At 42.3% G+C, this 20690-nt stretch overlaps 1 protein-coding gene across 1 annotated transcript in view; it reads left to right on the top strand.

Annotated features, from left to right (window-relative positions):
* COL8A2 (collagen type VIII alpha 2 chain) overlaps positions 1 to 20690 on the top strand; it is a 215048-nt gene that overhangs the window by 157752 nt on the left and 36606 nt on the right. The window contains exon 3 of the mRNA XM_040337324.1: positions 7959 to 8133. Within this exon, the coding sequence (XP_040193258.1) occupies positions 7971 to 8133 (163 nt within the window). The 5' untranslated portion in view covers positions 7959 to 7970. The remainder of the gene's footprint in view (positions 1 to 7958; positions 8134 to 20690) is intronic.

Here is a 20690-nt window from a genome sequence, read left to right on the forward strand (position 1 = left end):
TACAGGTACGTGATTTTGCACAGCCGGGCCTCCCTTAAAATGGTATATATGTGGTGGGCTGTCTGGAAGAGGTTAAAGAATAGCAGTCAAGTCAACAGAAAAGAATGCACAGAGGGGTAGATTTACTAAAACTGGTGCACTTAGAATCTGGTGCAGCTGCACATGGTAGTCAATCAGCTTATAAGCTCAGCTTGTTCAATTAGGCTTTGGCAATAAAACCTGGAAGCTGATTGGTTTCTATGCAGAAGTGGGCCTAATTTTGCACTCTCCAGCTCCAGTAAATAAACCACAGAGTATCTACATTTCTACAGCTGGTTTTAACGAAAGTAGAAACATTGCAGGTATGGGTATGTGCAGAGGAACAAGGAAACTTGCAGAGCTGTACTGTGAATGGACAAGCTCTCTGCTTATCTATTTCTAGGTTCCGTCCCCGACACAAATTTCCAGCTGTTTTTATCTCCTGTGTCTGGGAGCATGTCAGAACTTATCATGCTAATAACAAAGGAACGGAGCAGCAACAAGACACAGGACTTAGGGCTTTGGTGATGTATAAGTAATCACTACAGATATATGTTCCCAAGTCAGATTTTATGAATGGGGTTTACATCCACTTTAAGGTGTGACTTTTCTGTCTGCCTGGATTTTAGTGTAAAATGTGTAGCGTTACTCCCATAGGGGCTGCTAAGTGTTGTGGTCCACCTGTCACCCTACCCATACACTCCAAGACAATCAACAGTCTATTATCTTTGTTTTTAATTTTATTGAGGGATTAGAACTTGGATGGTGTTAACGAATTTATGGGATACCCAGAAAGATTTGCATAGCTTAAGACAAAGTATATATACTCTTTTTTCTCCAGCACAACTCTTGCTCCAGCACAGTTCTTTAGCACAGTTAGCACGTGGTTAGGTCTGACTATGGATTCAGCTAGGCCTTAGCAACAGCCATTTGCAGGCAGGGGCCATGGGCCATTTTGGTGTAGTAAGAAACAAACGGATAATTCTGGTGCTAGCTGCCCTAGGTAGACTACTGACCCCAGTCAGCCCTCTTCAGGCCCTGCAAACCCTCCTGGCTGCAGCTGCCTGTTTCCACTACCCATGACACCACAGTCTTCACTGGCGCTACATTCTTCTCAGATTGCATCCTCCCACTCCACTCCAGCATACCTCCCCAGCATTCCTGGCTGCGGGTCACTTGCCAACACCTGGTGGATCCCTCCTGGAGATTTGCCTGGCAGTACTCTCCACTGTCCTCTCCTGCTCCTGGTCAGGACGCCCCTGTGGTTTGAACAAGGGTCCCTTCCACTCCCGAGCTCCAGGCCCAAGGTCACCCCCCCCCCCCAGACTGGGGAGCTTCCTCAACGACCACGACAACTAGTACTCCATCTCCCAGTTCTTCCACCTGACAAATCCTATCCAGTGGGGCTGACTTTGGGTACCTAAGGAGGCCTGCCCCCTGCCAATCCAGGTGGGAGATTGGTCAAGGCTCCTTAGAACACCCCAGCTAACTCCACCTCTCTTCCCCTTCTCTCTTCTAGAAGCCTCTAGATGCAGCAGGGAAGTAACTGAAAGTTGAAACCAGCTGGGAGTCACCAGCCTACTCTAGGCCACTCCCAGCCCCACAGATCAAAACAAACAGGCCTAGATTTTAGCTAGCTAAATTTACCTGCTCTAAGTAGAGGGTGCTACAAATGTACTATAGCAGGTCCGAGGTAGTGTATCTTCTAGGTGAAAATAAAATAAAAAAACACAAAGAGGGTATTTAGATAACTAATATATTTGAAGAGACAGATGACCGGGAAAAGATTAATCTTGATCCTATGAAACCCAGCTACAAACCTAGTCTCTGATATGAGTTTATATGCTTAAATTATTCCCAAATGTAAAAATTTTAATCTTATTTATTCACTGTGCTATTAGTAAAAGTGGATACATATTGGGACTCCTCCTGCTGTTATTTGAAAAGGTTGCCAACATTGAATTCTGACCCAGACACAGACTTTTCCCAGATGTAATATTTCAGTCACTACATGTGTGCTTTAAAAAGTTTAAAAACACACATACATTTTTGCACCTCCACCCAGCTATACTGCAAAGCCATTTTACCTACATCCAAGGCTTAGTTCACTGTTTTTTTACTCAAACTTAAGCAAGTAGGATTTAGTGGTCTTAGTTAAAAAGTTTTATGAATTCTAAAAGAAAGACATTTTGTTACATCTATTACTATATGCATGAAAGATATGACGTCTTCTTGAATGGGTCATTTCAAGAGTTGTGGGGCTTGAGTAACTAGATATCTACTGTAAGTATAGAACAAAAATGTAATTATCAAATGTTAGAACAGAGGTTTGCAAGGCTTTATAGTCCACTCATCATATTATGTGCACACGCAATCCCAAAGTAATGCAACCCCGGAGGAAACCATTTCAAACGTGCTCTCCCTGGCAATGCAATTACTGGCCTCTAAGTTTGCTTATGTAAATAAACAGATATTTATACAGGATGGGCCGGATTCAGAGAGATCGGCGTATCTTTAGAGCGGCGTAGCGCATCTGATATGCGATACGCCGACGTAACATAGAGAGGCTTGTACTGTATTCACAAAGCACTTGCTCCCTTTCTTGCGCCAGCGTAACGTAAAATGGGCGGCGTAAGCCCGCCTAATTCAAAGTAGCAAGGCAGTGGGCGTGTAGTATTATAATGAAGCGTGACCCCATGTAAATACATGGCCGAACGAACGGCGCATGCGCGTGCATGCTCAGAATCATGTCGCAAATACTCCCAAAGATACAACGGCTCAATGCGTACGACGTGAACGTAACTTACGCCCAGCCCCATTCACGTACGACTTACGTAAACGACGTAAAATCCGACGGCTTTTTGGTGGTTTAACTTTACGCCGTAAAAACGCCTTACGAAACAACGTAGATTACAGTGATGGCGCAAGTACGTTCGTGAATCGGCGTATCTAGCTCATTTACATATTATACGCGTAAATCAACGGAAGCGCCCCTTGTGGCCAGCGTAAATATGCACCCAATATACGACAGCGTAGGAAACTTACGTCAGTCGTATCTTGCCACAATTCTGGCGTATCTGATTTAGAGAATCAGCGCATAGATACGACGGCGCATATTTGGACATACGACGGCGTATCAGTAGATACGTCGGCGTAAGTCTTTGTGAATCTGGGCCTATATAGATATTTATTATATAAATACACCTGCCTAGTTTCAGACTGGGTTCACATATGTGCGAATTGCATGCGGTTTCCAATTTGCATGACAGGCGAGTGTGACCAGCTATCAATGGAGTCGGTTCACACATGTCCTGGGAAGCAGCGGAGCAAATTAAAAAAGGGTCCTGTGTGTTTTTGGGTTCGATTCAGGCAAAAATTCAGACCCGTATCACACCTGAACTAGTGGACAGAAACACACTGGACCCCATGCTGGGAACCGTGGCTGCACATATGTGAAACCAGCCTTATACAGGTGTGAAGAAATGCTGTAAAGTAAGAATTCTTTCAAAAACATGTATTCAAATTTAATATTTAATATTTTTATCAATTTATAAAATGCAAAGTGAGCGAACAGCAGAAAAATCTAAATCTAATCAATATTTGGTGTGACTACCCTTTGGCTTCAAACCAGCATCATGTCTTACACTTGCACACCTTTTCATTCATAAGTATTTTATTACACCATCCAGCACAGCTTCTTGCACAGATAATCAAAAAGAAAATATTCCACACCATAAGCATAGGGGCCACAAAGGTCTAGTTGTTGTAAGCCAGTAGCCTCCCCTGGGGTGACCGTACTCTGCTTAACAACTAGGAAATGGTGTCAAGCCAGACACATTGAACTTAAAAAAAGTACTCTTAAGCATTGCTGAAACATGGTGTAGGTTCTTAATTTTAATACCAAAAAGATGGATAGATGCTACCATAGGAGCTACTGGGGGGAAAGGGCAAATAGGAAAATGGGAATGTTTTAAAAAAAGGGGGGTAGAGAGAGGAGTCCCAAATTTGTTTTGCAGCTGAGAACTGGAGAGTCAAGCATTGGCACAGAGGTCAAAAACAAACACCTGCCAACAGTAATGCGGCTATCGGCTAACTAGGGGAGGCCCATCACGTTTTCCTAAATGTTTCCTCTTTTCTGTGTATGGCCACTGTGAGGCATTCAATCTTATTGATTTTGTTAACCACAGATATCCACTGTCCAAGTCCAGGACATGAAAACATAGAGACTAGGATACAGAAAAATGGCAGCAGGTACTCCGGACTGATAAGTCGAAATGTGAAATATTTAGCTGTAGCAGTTTGTTCACTAAGGGCTGGACATCTGTACAATATTGAGTGCCTGCAGGCAACAGTGAAGCATGGCGGAGGTTCCTTGCAAGTTTGGGGCTGCAGTTCTGCAAATGGAGTTGGAGATTTGGTCAGGATCAATGGTGTTCTCAATGCTGAGAAATACAGGCATATACTTATCCACCATGCCATACCATTAGGGAGTTGTGTGATTGGCCCCAAATGTATTCTGCAGCAGGACAATGACCCCAAACATGCAGCCAATGCCATTAAGAACTATCTTCAGTGTGAAGAAGAAGAACAAGGAGTCCTGGAAGTGATGGTTTGGCCCTCACAGAGCCCCAATCTCAAAATCATCAAGTCTGTCTGGGATTTCAAAATAGACAGAAGGATTTAATACATACCAAGCTCCTTCAAAAATTGTGTGCAAGTTACACCAATATTGATTTAAACTAAAGAAAAAGTAGATGTGAGGAATGGATTTTTCTGGTACCACTTTAGACATACTACAACCATAATCTTTAAAATGTTACCAAACCCAGGAGCCTGCATTCACTATATCTGGTCTGCCACAGTACACAGAACATGGAAATGCAATTGTTTTAGTAAATATAAACTGATAAATATATTTTCTTATCAGCAGCATATAGCAGTCTTGTGACTTCTATCAGTGTGTGGCCGAGCACTGGTTAAAGCTTGTAGGAGGAGTTCTCATTCTCCTTTGACTGTCCTATGAGGCCGCATGACCCCTCGTCCTCTGTCTTGATAGTGCTGATTGGCCCTGTGCCAAACACATGCACCCTCCCCAAAAAAACCTCTCTATCAAAACACAACAAACTGAGCATGTGCAGCATAACTCCTAGAGCTCTGTGCTATCAGCAGATGGATTGGGGACAGTAAAAGAAGGGGAGGATCAGAGAATCCAGGATAAAACAGACTTTTTACACAATGCAGAGGATTAACCCCCTCAGGTTCCACAGTGAGTATAACAAGCATATAAAAACTGCATATACAGACTTATTTTACTGTTGTGGGTTTAGTAACACTTTAAAATCAATCAAGTTTTTATTACAATCATGTAAAAACAATTTGTATAGAATAGATATTACAGAAACATACATATAACAGCATTACTTACCTGTGGCTGAAACGCCGCTCCTAACATAGTTGATAGTCATATACCCATAGGTATAGTGAAAAGCTAAAAGTATCAGTAACATGAAGGACCATGTGTGTAGTCAATGTTTCTTGACATGTTTCACAGTTGACTGCTTCCTCAGGAGGTCTGGGAGTAAATGTTATCAATAATATGAGAACACATAAAATAATATAATACAACATGATATGAAAAACGGAAAAGAGCAAGAAATAACAATGCTTAAAGAACACAGGCTGCTGAGTGAGGGGCCCAAATCTTACCCAGATATGTAAAACCACTGGACCAAACAAGTGGGAAAAGGAAATTACCGCTCCAGGTGGGTATGCTTAGCAATCATTGTATTCTCAGGAGATCCAGGGTGCCGGCAATGCACAAGGCAAATGGTAGAGACTATTGAATGGACAGCCGCACTCCAAAAAACCTTGAAGGTTGTCTTTATTGTAAAACAAGTAGAAAATGCACTACAAAGCACAGCAAAGATAGGGATGGCAGCCTACGCATTTCACACTATCAATTAGCGCTTAATCATGGCTAAGCACTAATTGATAGTGTGAAATGCGTAGGCTGCCATCCCTATTTTTGCTGTGCTTTGTAGTGCATTTTCTACTTGTTTTACAATAAAGACAACCTTCAAGTTTTTTTGGAGTGCGGCTGTCCATTCAATAGTCTCTACCACTGGACCAACCAAGTGGCAGAATACAGGCAACTATGGTCGCCCCCAGGCAGACATGGGAACCGTACTGACCATAAGGAATAAAAACTGTAACGAAAAAGTATATACGGTACTGTATGAATATTGTACTAAAAAAAAATATAGAAATGAGAGTACTATATTGTATTATGTACACAGACATTCTACATACCACATTTAATTTATAATCATCAGCCCAATATCTGTAAATGGTTAATAGAGAATAGAGGTATAGATGAGTCTCTAACCTATTGATTTGATTTGGATTTCTCTTCTGTTCATTTGCTTTTTTTTATTAATTTTACAATAAAAATAAACTATTAAAATGTCTATTTCTGAAAGCTTTCTGAATTTACAGCATTTTTTCACACCTGCCTATAACATTTGCACAGTACTGTATCTATAGATAGATATTTAATATATGGGTTATATAGTTTTATTAATGATTAAAAAAAAAAAATTATCAGGAAAAAATACTAATATAAACTAATCTAGAATTGAAATGGATTTCTTACAGATTGAAAAAAACATAAAGTGACACTAAAAATCTCCTTCTGCTCCAAAAAGAATCCATACACATCCACTTCTTAACCACTTTCCACCCAACCTATTGTAAAATGACAGCTGGGTGGGAGCACTACCATCCTGGGTGGACATCATATGATGGAAATTTGGTGGAGGTTGAAAGCAATAGAAGGTACTTTTCTGAGTTAAGAAATATAGGGCCAGATTCACGTAGAATTGCGGCCGTGTAACGTAACCCGTTTACGTTACACCGCCGCAAGTTTTCAGTTTAAGCGCCCGATCCACAAAGCACTTACCTGTAAACTTGCGGCGGTGTATCGTAAACACGTCCGGCGCAAACGCCCGATTCAAATGGGGCGGGTACCATTTAAATTAGGCGCGCTCCCGCGCCGGACGTTCTGCGCATGCACCGTTCGCAATTTTACAGACGTGCGTTGCGGGAAATTACGGCGGCGCGACGAAAAAAAAAAATTCAAAATCGACGCGAGAACGACGGCCATACTTTAACATGGCTGGTGTAAAGTTAAGCAATGAAAAAGATTGCTTAACTTTGCGACGGGAAACTAAGACTTGCGCCGACGTAATGACCGCGAAAACCGCCGTGGATCGCCGTAACTGCTAATTTGCATACCCGACGCTGGAATACGACGCAAACTCCACCCAGCCGCGGCCGAGGTATTGCATCCTAAGATCCGACGGTGTAAGACAATTACACCTGTCGGATCTAAGGGCTATCTATTCGTAACTGATTCTATGAATCAGTCGCATAGATACTCTGAGTGATACAACGGCGTTTCAGAGATACGCCGTCGTATCTCTTCTGTGAATCTGGCCCTATGACCTTAAATAGAGTCACTTTAGAGTCACTTTTAAGGGTAAATTATGCGAGTGCTAAAAAGTAAAATTGCTGTGAGTCTAACGTGGTAAAATGGGGCTTCCTATCAATAAAAAAGTGGACTTCAGTGTCATACCTCCCAATTTACAAATAAAGAGAGGTCCATGCCCTCAAAGCTCTTACATAGCCACTGACCACAATGCCACCATCCAGTAGCCTTAAACAATGCACAAGCTCTTGTACTGAGTGCACCTTGTCCATGACCACAAATTATTAATGCATATATTATAATGTATAAAACCTTGACCACATGGTCTTGCAAGTGAGTGAATACCCAGGGTGGGCAATTTTACTAGATAATAGGACGTTTATTGCAGTCTAAAGCTTGAGGCATCATTGAAGAAGATATTAATATCAATGTTTTACTCCATCTCCCTTTGCAGATTTATTTCAAGATGTCCCTGGGACGTAGCACTTTATTCCTTTTGGTGGCTGCTGTGGGATCTGTGTCTGGAGGTGGACCAGCTGGAGGAGCATACCCTCAAATGAAATACATGAATCCAATGATTAAAGGGCCTTTGGGACCACCCTTCAGAGCGGGGAAAGGGCAATATTTAGGTAAGGTTAACTCGCTGATCTTTGTAGTAATAATTTAGTTGGGTAATAACTGTATCTATAGTATGACAAGAATGAAGAAAAAGTAGCAAGATTTCTCAATGACAGGCTTATAGCTGACAATTAAGCCCTGTACACAAGCTCGGTTTTCACGGCGGTAAAAAGTCAGCCGTGAAAACCGAGGGGAAAGCAGAGTACCTGGCAGAAAAACTGCCATGGAGCTTTGGTCGGGAATCCCGGCCGTGTGTATGCTCCATGGGCACTGCCTCGCAGTGTTTCCCATAGAGTATTAGTAAATCTGGCGGAAAAAAAGCCGCCGGGAATCCTGACGGCAAATAGAGAGCAGGTTTTCTATTTTCCCGTCGGGATTCCCGTCTGTTTTTCCGACGAAAAAACAGCGAGGAAGCATACACACTTCCAGTTTTCCCGGCCAAAAGCTCTCCTGGCTGTTTTCCCGACGGGAAAACCGATCGTGTGTACGAGGCTTTAGAGCAGTGTTGAAGGCTAAGGTGCAGTAACTTATAACAGCCTTTCATCAGTTTTATACTACAAATTTAAATGTGATTTTTAAATTGGTTGTGGTGACTTTATGTCCTTTTTTTGTTTGCCATGAGCTTAATTTTACCTTTATTTAAACTTTTTTCTCTCAAGTAATTACAAATAGTGCGTACTTTTCTATGAGAAAATATACAACCATTTTTTTTTTTAAACTTTAAAGTGTTACTAAACCCAGTAATATGAAAATAGTTAAACCCCCCCCCCCCCCACAGTACCCACAGCTTATAAATCTTCTTTTTACATTAAAATACTGCCACTATATTCCTTTTTGGATGATCTGTATGCCACGTTCAGTGATAAACTGCACAGTTTCTCCAGTGCTGAGAGCCCAGGAAGGAGTAGATTTTCACTATATATGTGATGTCAATATCATGTGACCTGGCTAGCTCTGAGAACAAGAAATTGTTCTCTCCAGCATAAAAGACACAACTGAGCATGTGCAGGTTGAGGTTGGCTACCTTGCCTGTTGTTTACAAGGTAGACATTGCAGGGTGAGGAGGATCTGTGCATACAAAATAAAACAGCCTTTTTACCTAATGCAGAGGATTAATCCCTTAAGTTCCACAGTGAGTATAACAAGTGCTATACTGCATATACAGACTGGTTTTACTGTTGTGGGTTTAGTACTTTTCGACATCACAAGTTTGAATGCGTTTGGTTCAAAATATTAGTCTAAATATGTCAAATCAGCTCTGCGCAGTTTTTTAGTTTGGTGCCATCTGCAGGGCATCCATATGTTTGCATGTGATAAATGTGATGTAGCTTCTAGTTACAGTAGGTTCAGTTTAGATGCAGTAATTCAACTTCAATATCAACTAAAAAGTGATCTATTAAATGTGTGCAGAGCCCAGAATTTGTGCAGATATGTTGTCACAATAACCTGATAATAAGTGTCTGTACTGATCTATTCTTCCTGCTACATATGGTTACTGAATGCTAGTGTTCATTCTCTCTTGATACAACTCCACATAAAACAGTATATAAGAAAAATAACACAAAAGATGTCAAACAGATGTAACTTTAGTTTGTGTTCCTACTTTCCTCTGTAAGGTATTCAGTGCGGAGAATATCCATAAATAATAGTCAATGCCCCTATGTAGATAATTTAGCCCAAATGAGTGCCAAATCCTTTTTTTGCATTATATTTTTATCACAGTAGTATTTTTGCTGCCGTTATCACTGTGATAGTATTCATTTTGATAGCGGCCTAAAGCCTAACTCAAGTCTAAATTGTTTTCCTTTATATATATATATATATGTATATATATATATATATATATATATATATATATATATATATATATATATATATACCCACGCATGCACAGGGAGAACATGCAAACTTCAGACAGGTAGTGTCGTGGTTGGGATTCAAACCAGCGACCCTTTTTGCTGTTAGGCAAAAGTGCTAACCACTACACCACTGTGCTGCCCAACTGCTACACCACTGAAGCTGTTATAGCTGAAAAGGGTGGGCCAACTCAATGTTGAACCCTAGGGACTAAGACTGGGATGCCTTTAAAGTTCAGCAAGGGGATGTGACTTTTCCCTCCAATCAGGGCTCAAAGTGCTCCTGACTTTTCCAGATTTTAGATCCCCGCCCCCTGATTTTCAGAGATCAGAGACGCTGTGGGGAAGTCTGTGTTTTAGAAGGCTATACAAAAGAAATGGCTATAGATAAACAGATACACCTTAAGTAGGAGGATTTGTCTCATCTCTGTGTATCACCTGATGCTAGCCAATTCACTGGGTATACGTAAAGGTTTACAACCACTTTAAAGTGATTTGTAAAGTTTTGTTTTTTTTCTTCTATAAAAATAACAAACATGTTATACTTACCTGCTCTGGGCAATGGATTTGCACAGGGCAGACTGGATCCTCCTTGTCTCGGGTGCCTCTTCAGTGCTCCTGGTCCCTCCCTCCTTTTGAGTGCCCCCACAGCAAGCAGCTTGCTATGGGGGCACCCAAGCCAAGTTGCAGCTCCCTGTGTACATAGCCGGGGGGCGCACATCACATAGAGGACCTCTACAACTAGGCCCGGTGGGGATGGGGCAGCCATGATGCAGGCACTGTAGCTGAAGCCTCTGTTAGCTTATCAGTGGACGTGGCTGATCTATGTGGTGCATGCCTCCTGATTTGCTCTTGTGGTTGTTTAATGAGTGAGATGTGTTTATGGAGGGCCTGGCACCCACTCTGGGAGGAGAACAGACAGAAGGACAAACTGGAGGTGTTTGAATAGCGCTATTCTTTACATGTGGTCACATTCCAGACAGAACAACCATTAAAAATTACCAAGAATTCATGCTGTACTTCCAAATTGTCTTTAATGCCACGGGTAAAAGAAACATGAATAAGCACTCCTAAAGTAAAACTAAATCCATTGATTTAACTGTTTCCAAAAACAGTTATATTCTAGACATTCCGTGAATGATGACTGTCACAGTTGTTTGTGCTCTGAGCCAAACTGTCAAGCCACCATAATGCTGGTGGTATAACTGATCACATGTGCAGCATCAGGAATAGCCTTGGATGCAAAGGCAGAGACTTAACAACTTTAGGATACACTTTTCAATTGGTTAAAAATAGAATGAAAGAGATATAAAAAAAAAATTATCTTTCACATAAGCAGTCTGAGGAGCAAATATTTATGCTGAGAAAAAAAATAAAAAAATCATCCACTAGTGGAATGCCAAATTGTGTACATAAGTAGAAGCCAGAAAAATAAAAACAGTCAAGATAATGAATAAAACCACCAAACAAATTTGAGAACGAACATAGAAAAAGAAAAAAAAGCATGAAAATAAAAGTTTAAAGAAAAACCCATATGCATATATATACTGTATATGTCAAAATAAATTACTGTCAAATTGAAAACCAAGGTAATTAAAACTTTGAGGGTGTATGGGCAATAAGTGATATGCAGATGTTATATATATATATTTTTATCTGCCTTTGCAATTAAGGTCCACCTGCCAAAGCACCTCAGCAAAACAAGGGCTTTATTAAAGAAAGGCATGCCGATTCTGTGACCCTGTGCACTTTAACCTGCATCCAGCTCCTGTGATCCCTGTGCACTCCAGCCTGCTTCATGACCCAGTGATCCTGTGCACTTTTGTTTGATTCCTGTGTCCAAGGGTGAACTCATCCACATCCCTGTGCTACAGGAGACTGTTTCCCAAACACGTATACTCTGGCCCTGGTAGCTGCTGGCTTTGGTGATCAAGAGGGCTGCAACCTGGGAGTTGTCTTCAGCAAAACCCAACAATTCAGGAGGTCCCTTGGATCCTGTTCATCCAACCTTTTAAGGGCTCTCACTTTCCTGAATAAGCAAGCACTCTGACTTAAAGGGGTTGTAAAGGTACATTTTTTCCCCCTAAATAGCTTCCTTTACCTTAGTGCAGTCCTCCTTCACTTACCTCATCCTTCCATTTTGCTTTTAAATGTCCTTATTTCTTCTGAGAAATTTTCACTTCCTGTTCTTCTGTCTGTAATTACACACAGTAATGCAAGGCTTTCTCCCTGGTATGGAGAAAACCTCTTGAGGGGGGGAGAGGGCGAGCAGGAGGGTTAGGACGCTCTCTACTTTGCAGATAGAGAAAGGAGCTGTGTGTTAGTGGGCGTCCTGACACTCCTGCTCACCCCCTCCCCCCTCAAGAGGCTTTCTCCACACCAGGAAGAAAGCCTTGCATTACGGTGTGTAGTTACAGACAGAAGAACAGGAAGTGAGGATTTCTCAGAAGAAATAAGCACATTTAAAAGCAAAATCGAAGGATGAGGTAAGTGAAGGAGGGCTGCACTAAGGTAAAGGAAGCTATTTAGAGATTTTTTTTTTTTTACCTTTACAAGCCCTTTAATTCTCCATCATCAGGTATCCAGTCTCCACAGTGTTGTTTGCCTCTTCGTGAATCCATGAAGTACTCTGTCTCTCTATTATATTTAAGCTATGCCACTGTCTAGCTTCAGCTGCTACTACCAGTCCCGGTCTGCCAGTCTACCCTCAGTGGGAGCGAATTTCCCATCTGTGACGTCTGGTTCTTTTTTTATGTAACAAACCAAAAAAGTGAAAAAGCCTAAAATTTCAAAATAAATAGGAACTAAAGGAGATCAAAACTGTGCTTCAGCTAATTCCTTTCAAATATTTTCCCTACATATAGAAGGGGGGGGGGGCATTCAATGTAATTATTGACCCAGGAACAGCCATTGCCATTAAAGGCTGGGACCAAGGGACATTAATGGAAACCTATTGGAAAGGATTTCAGCCGTCTTGCTATTTAAGTACTGATCTAGCCATGACATTGGTGACATGGCCAGACCTTTCTGACATTTTTACTAAAAGGCATGCCCTTTGTAGCACTAGCAACATCTATTGTTTGAAGCTGAAGAACAGCATGATACTGAATGGGGTCCAGCACACAATGAGTATTTTTGCTTGGGATAAAAAGAATAATTGCGCTATACCAAAGTGGTTGTTCCTCAAGAAAAACCCATGTGAAAGGGATATAAACAAAATTATATCCCCAAAAATGTACAATGTATCATTGTGAATTATAATCTCAACAGAGATAAATCTGTGTGTGACCAAGTGTATTAGTGTCTCTAGGCGGAAGAAACCGCAGTCACCCGGAACACAAGATCAGGTGCATGCGGCACTAAACCGAAAGGGCAACAATTGGTACATTCAGTGATTGAACACCACAATAAATAATCATAAACGTGACAGGTTATATAAACAAAATAGACATTAATAAATAAATTAATTCAGACAAATGAGTACTCAAAGTCCATATGTTTGTCTGAATACATGCAGAAAGAAAGTTCATAAGGGTTCAAGGTTGAAAGAACACCCGTGCTCAATCCCACTGTTCAGTAATCACCGCACACCACATGTGAATCCACCACCGTATGCAAACTGCTTACCAGATGCAAAGGTCCTAATGGACCAAACCCAGCATATCACTCCAAATGGCAGGCTAGATAATAACGTTTCCACAACAAAGAGACTGGATGATGGTGTGTCCCCAATAGGATATGGCTTCACATAGGGCTCAAGTGGTGTATGGATATGGAAAAAAGGAAATGCTCCACATAGCATAAAACCAGGGACATTTATTTTAAAACCAACATAAAGATGTAAACTCACATTTCAGCAGACAAAACGGACATTGGCCTGTAACGCCGCCCGGACGTTTCCAGGAAAAAAGCCGCTCGTGTTTAGAATATTGCGATGAGGGGGATGATGTCAGCACGTCGCTCGCTCCGCCCGACGCATTTCGTGATAGGTCACTTCGTCTCGGGGGACAAGCGGCGTGCTGAGCCATCCCCTCTTATGGACGACAAACAATTACAGAGAAGGAACCAAGCCTCGTTCCCGGGATCCTGCGCGTGCGCGTCATTGGACGTGGCTGCGTCGGTGCGCTCCACCAGAAGCCGGCACCCGATTCGCTAACAGCCCTAGTCCCGCCCATAGGGCTGTCATGGTGACGCTGCAAACGATTTAACCCCGGAAGCTGGCATGGCAATATCGTGTCCCGGAAATGGGCTCATGCGAACTACATCCCGGGGACACGGACAAATGAATCAACAAGGAATCATATACTACATAAATTACATTAAAGACATTGCACAAAATTATTTTAAAAACCGTTAAATTCATGCACTGCTATAGAGACAGTGAACATTCACAGGGGACATATAGAAGTAATACCAAATATATCAGCTATGTCCCATGTTTTACAGAATTACAAAATTATTTAAAACCGTTAAAATTCATGCACTACTATAGAGGCAGTGAACATTCACAGGAGACATATAGAAGTAATACCACATATATCAGCTGTGTCCCATATTTTACAGATATCAATCTATATCGATGTAATGCAAACAAATGATTAATACAGAACAAATTGCTGAATCTACATTAGGTATTCAACACATTGCCAAACCAACAGGCATCACAATACATGTTCACCCCATTGTCCAACCAACCAAAGGGAGTGACTATATTCCCTTAATCACCATAGATAGATTGGTTCAGGCGAAAAATGTAGATACTCCTAAAACCAAAACCAGACTCAAAGACCCAATCAACCAAATATCCTGTCCTTGGAGGATATCCTGCCCTTGGAAGATCAACATGACTCACCCGATGATGTTGGTGCACATGAGCACCCCATCATAAGGGTGATGGTTGCCCAACCCCCCTCAAAGGCAGGACAGACTAAATGGGGGACATCCATGCATGCTACGCATTATTAATAAAGGCATTAATGTCAGTGTCCACATTGAGTCCATAAGGTACATAAGTTCTCAATCTATGGATCCAGGACATTTCGGTTTTGGATATTTCTCTGACCAGGGAACTCCCCCTCCAATGTGGTTTGTACTTATCTATACCTACAAAGAGGGTCCCTGCGGGGTTCCTGCTATGAACGAGATCATAATGCCTCGACACGGAATGGTTAGGGAAGCCACTCCTAATCTTGGCTATGTGCTCGTTAAGTCTGATTCTCAATTCCCTCTTGGTCCTCCCTATGTATTGCAGCCCGCACGAGCATTGGAGAAGGTAAACCACCCCCTTGGTTGAACAGGTGACAAAAGGCTTAACTTCATGTGACCTCCCAGTGCTTGTAGAGGAAAATTGAGTGATCTTACGATCTTGGCATCTATTTAGGGAGCATACCTGACACCTCTTGCACCTGTGATACCCAGAGAGGCCCTGCAGGAAGGTCCTGTTCTCACATTCGGGGGGTCGTGCACACTAGGCGCAACGCTCGATCCCAGAGAAGCGGCTCCCCGAAAAACAACAGACGGCCTCGCCGGCAAAACAGGCACAAGTGTCAGGTCACTCTGCAATATATGCTAATGCTTTCTTATCAGATGTTTGATACTTTGATGCTGTGCCGAGAAAGTAGTGATGAATGGCAATGAGAATCCATCCCTCTCCACCTTAATTCGGTCTTTCAGCAGAGAATGTCTCTATCTGTCTCTATCACGAGTGGATTGCACTACCTCAGATAGTGTATTGGGGTCATACCCTTTCTCTACAAACTTATTTGACAAGATAGCTGCCTGCCTGTCATAGGCCTCGACTTCAGTACAGTTTTGCCTAATTCTAGCAAATTGCCCTTGAGGGACTGCCTTCAACCATGGGGCATAGTGACAACTGTCCAAGGGAATGAATGAATTCCTGTCCGTTGGCTTGAAGAATGTGGTCGTTGTGAACTTATCGCCAACAATCTCAATGTTTAAATCCAGAAAGTTGACCATAGTCTGGCTTGCCGAGAAAGTGAATATAATACCCCTCGCATTGTCATTAAGGAATGCCATATAGGCATCCAAATCCTCCCTCTCACCGTCCCATAGGAGGAGGACGTTGTCGATGTACCTGACCCAGAGGATGACCTCGGACCTCCTGCAATCATCGACGACGTCCTCCTCCCACTTGGCCATGAAGAGGTTGGCCAAGCTGGGGGTATATTTAGCCCCCATGGCCACTCCCCTATCCTGGCGGAAAAAAACAGTGGTCAAACAAAAAATAGTTATGACTCGCCGCAAACTGAAGCAGAGTCATAATAAATTCGATCTGTTCTGGGGCCAGACTAGAGCCTCGGATCAGGTATAGTCTAACTGCCTCAAACCCCAGATCATGGGGAATAATGGTATACAAGGAGGCCACGTCCGCCGTGACCATCCATGTACCATTTTTGGGCGACAATCTCGAAAGGAGATTGATGACCTGTCTGGTATCTCCAATAAAGGAGGGAATATTCTGCACCAGAGGCTGCAAGAAAAAGTCTAAAGATTTCAAGGGAATGGGGGTAGGGGAAAGGCGCAAGTTTTTACCATTGATTGGTTGGTATATATTAGATCCTACATCAATGATGGAAGTGTGGCCGTAACCTTGGGCATGTATCAAAAATGGCAAGTGAAAAAAGGAAAGAAAGATAGGGTAAGTAGAAAATAACCTCAGATGAGGTCATGAAAAAGAAAAAGAGGGTTACTATGGGCCACACTGTAGTGGTCTAGATCATTATAGATGTAAACTCATTGATTGGAGTATCAAAAGTTTATTATAAATTTTAAATAGTCATATAAAGAATTGGTGCGGAATACACAGTACAGTCTAATAAAACATGATATTGATTAAATGGTATCTAACCATGAACACACACAACAACATACCAGACATACAGTGGACAACATAAAGACACAACACTGTCCGGACTAGCAGGGGTCAGTCATTGGTTGTCGGCACTGTGATTATCATATAATTTAGATACTGGATGGAAATTATAGTAGTGTGGGGATATAGTCAGGGACAAGTAGTGTCACCTGACATCCAGACTATTAGTCCAATGAATGCACTCACCAATGACTGAGCCCTGGGGGGGGTGGGAGAGAGAGGAGGATAAGGAAATGTTAGAAATTATGGCTGCAGCGATACATTGATAACAATACCAGAGAGGAAAAACTAATATTGGATTGAGTTCATCAATTGTTGTTGGTATTGTATTCACTTCTCATCCTTAGTAAAAGGTAGACAAATAGCATCTGATGTTAATCAATGGACCCTGTACAGTGTTCTATCTCTCAGATTATATCTGTAAGCAATCAATTGGAAGGTAGGTCACATTTATCTTGAGATTAATCCAATTAGTGTTCCCATAGGCCTTGGTATCTAGACTTGGTAATTAGCTGAATTGCAGTGAATGCTGTGTACTGCGTGGTGATGACTGTAAGAACAGTAGATATCTGGTAATGCACAGATATGTCCGTCTCGCTGATACGAGATTACTGCAAATTAATGCAAGGTTACACACAGTATACCATCTGCACGGCCACTAGAGTAATCAATGTCATACAGGTCAGGACTGTACTCCACTGGAGTCAAAATACTGTTTCCTGGAGGTTGATAGTGGCCTCAGCAAAACATGCTAGTCAGATGGTGATATTGATATGAAATAGTAACAAGGGCAGCACAGTGGTGCAGTGAGTAGCACTTTCGCCTATAGCAGCAAAAGGGTTGCTGGTTCGAATCCTGACCACAACACCATCTGCCTGGAGTTTGCATGTTCTCCCTGTGCCTGCGTGGGTTTCCTCCGGGTACTCCGGTTTCCTCCCACACTCCAAAGACATGCTGGTAGGTAAATTGGATCTTGTCCAAAATTGGTCCAGTATATATGTATGACTGTGTGTCCCAAGCGTGTCACGATCCTACGGGGTAAAATGACCGCACCAGCCAAGCAGACTCTGGCTGTAAAAAGCGCCCAGAGGCGATTCAGTTCGCATGAGTAGCGCTATACAAGTCATTCATTCATTCATTCATTCATTCAGCACACAAAGCCATGTGTACAGTTCCAGAAAAAAATGCTCTCTTATCCAAGTCAATGTAACATTTATTTAAGGTACAGACCTTTAGTTGATACCAATTCCGCTTCGGTATTATGATCGGGATAGCGGTGGAGCCTGTTCAGACAATCTTGCAATGGCTCATCCTTTACAATGTCCCGTTCATGCAGGGATCAGCTGTAGCCTGATACGGTGCCTCCGTATCTATCTCTCTCCCACACCAACACAGTCACATGGCCAGCGTCGGATGGTGACGTCGACGCGTTTCGCCGTAGCCAATGGCGTAGCTTCTTCCTGGACGTAGTTTGATATCAGCTGATGGATGTTTTTATATACAGTCCTCAGCTGATGCTATCACCGATACGTGGTGAATTGATGCTGGGCCAATGCATGAAGCGGCAAACGTTGCTGCGGTCATGGAAGTTAGTTACTTATGTTTTTTTTGGAGATTTGTATTTTCTTCATTGGATATGGCGTATTGAAACAATTGTTGTTCGTATATTCATATATAATTAATATGAAAGGAAAATAGCAGAGGAAAAGAACAACAGGGGGGGGGGGTTTGGGTGTTTAAACTCAACAGTGAAAAAGGTTTTCCTCTCTGGTATTGTTATCAATGTATCGCTGCAGCCATAATTTCTAACATTTCCTTATCCTCCTCTCTCTCCCACCCCCCCCCCCCCCAGGGCTCAGCCATTGGTGAGTGCATTCATTGGACTAATAGTCTGGATGTCAGGTGACACTACTTGTCCCTGACTATATCCCCACACTACTATAATTTCCATCCAGTATCTAAATTATATGATAATCACAGTGCCGACAACCAATGACTGACCCCTGCTAGTCCGGACAGTGTTGTGTCTTTATGTTGTCCACTGTATGTCTTGTACGTTGTTGTTGTGTGTGTTCATGGTTAGATACCATTTAATCAATATCATGTTTTATTAGACTGTACTGTGTATTCCGCACCAATTCTTTATATGACTATTTACAATTTATAATAAACTTTTGATACTCCAATCAATGAGTTTACATCTATAAGAATCTAGATCACTACAGTGTGGCCCATAGTAACCCTCTTTTTTTTTCATGACCTCATCTGAGGTTATTTTCTACTTACCCTATCTTTCTTTCCTTTTTTCACTTGCCATTTTTGATGCAAGAAAAAGTCAATGGACTTGCCCACCCGGGACGTAATAGAATCTATCCCACTTACAATGGGACGTCCCGGGGGGCAAGTCTGGTTCTTGTGGACCTTAGGGAGATAATAGATTACCGGTGTGCGCGGAGCCACCGGCACCAGAAAAAGGCTTTCTTTCTTATTCAAAATCCCCTTTTGTAAACCTTGGTCCACAATGACTTCTAACTCTCGTTTGTATCCTGCCACTGGGTCTCGGTTCAAAGGGGTGTAGGTGTCACAGTCGTCCACAATGCGATGCATTTCTGCTAGGTAGTCACACCTATCTAGGACTACAATGCCTCCCCATTTGTCCGCCGGTCTAATAACATATAGGTCCGGTTTCCAACTATCTGGCTAGGTCGTTTCTGGTTCACCTTCAAGTTGACTCTCTGTTAGAATGTACAGTGGATTTTTATATGTTTATGTATTTATGATTTATGCTGTGTTATTACTCTGTGACCTTGACTACAGAAAAATAAAGAAAAAGGTTAAATATGAAAAAAAAAATAATAACAAGGGATTTGTTTGCACAAAGTGAATCCAATCCAATTTCAAGTTCCCTGTTCATTCTGGCCTTTTTCACTCTCATCTTATCCAAATCCTTGAGCACTACGTCTCTAAAGACCCTGATACTAGCAGGTAGTGTCCCAGGATTAAACAACAAGGCATTGGATAAGTTGGAATGCTTGAATTTGGGGGCCGGGCCCAACTCCTCCCTAATTGGATTTGTCAGAAAGTGTCTCTTGATACTCAGCTTTCTAGCAAATTTATGGACATCCATGAAGGTCTGAAATTTGCTCAGATTCCTTGGAGGAGCAAATTTCAGACCCTTATCGAGTAGCTTCTTTTCGGAATCCGTTAGTGTCTGTTGGCTCAAAGATGAAGATGCCAACACCTACACTCGCCTTCTTTTTGGATGCTTGGGCCCGCCTCCCCCCTCTGACCCCTCTCTTGGTTCTATAGGCCATGTTGACCCGTGATGGCTCCTGGGAAAACCCCAATTTTGAGTTGGACGAGAGGGTGGTGGTCCTTGCATATACTCTGGTCTAAAGTTCCCATAGCCTCTCTCTGGTTGACCAAAACTGGGAGGAGGGAACGGTCTCTCCCAATTGCCATGAGCCCCATCTCTGGGGCCATAGCCATAAGGTCCCAAACAGTCACCCAGAGGGAAAAATCTATTTTGGGTTGGAACACTATAGTCAAAATTATTATCCCTCCTAAATTTGGGATTAAATTCTGTCTGGCCAAAATTACCACACTGGGGAAGAGCACTTGAGGGAGCTTGGTCCCATCCTACTGGAGAGTCGCTCCTGTAGTGGTAATACTGAGGCTCTTGTCTCTGATTTTTTGGTTTATGTAGGACTCTAGCCGGGGTATTGGGTTTGGCCATACCTTTTTTTGTGATTTTGGGCTTGACCTTAGGTTGTTGTTGAGAATATGCTAGTGTAGAAGTCCCTATCTGATCCGTCCTTTG

Source organism: Rana temporaria, chromosome 2 (genome assembly GCF_905171775.1).
Source record: "Rana temporaria chromosome 2, aRanTem1.1, whole genome shotgun sequence".
Lineage (NCBI taxonomy): Eukaryota > Metazoa > Chordata > Amphibia > Anura > Ranidae > Rana > Rana temporaria.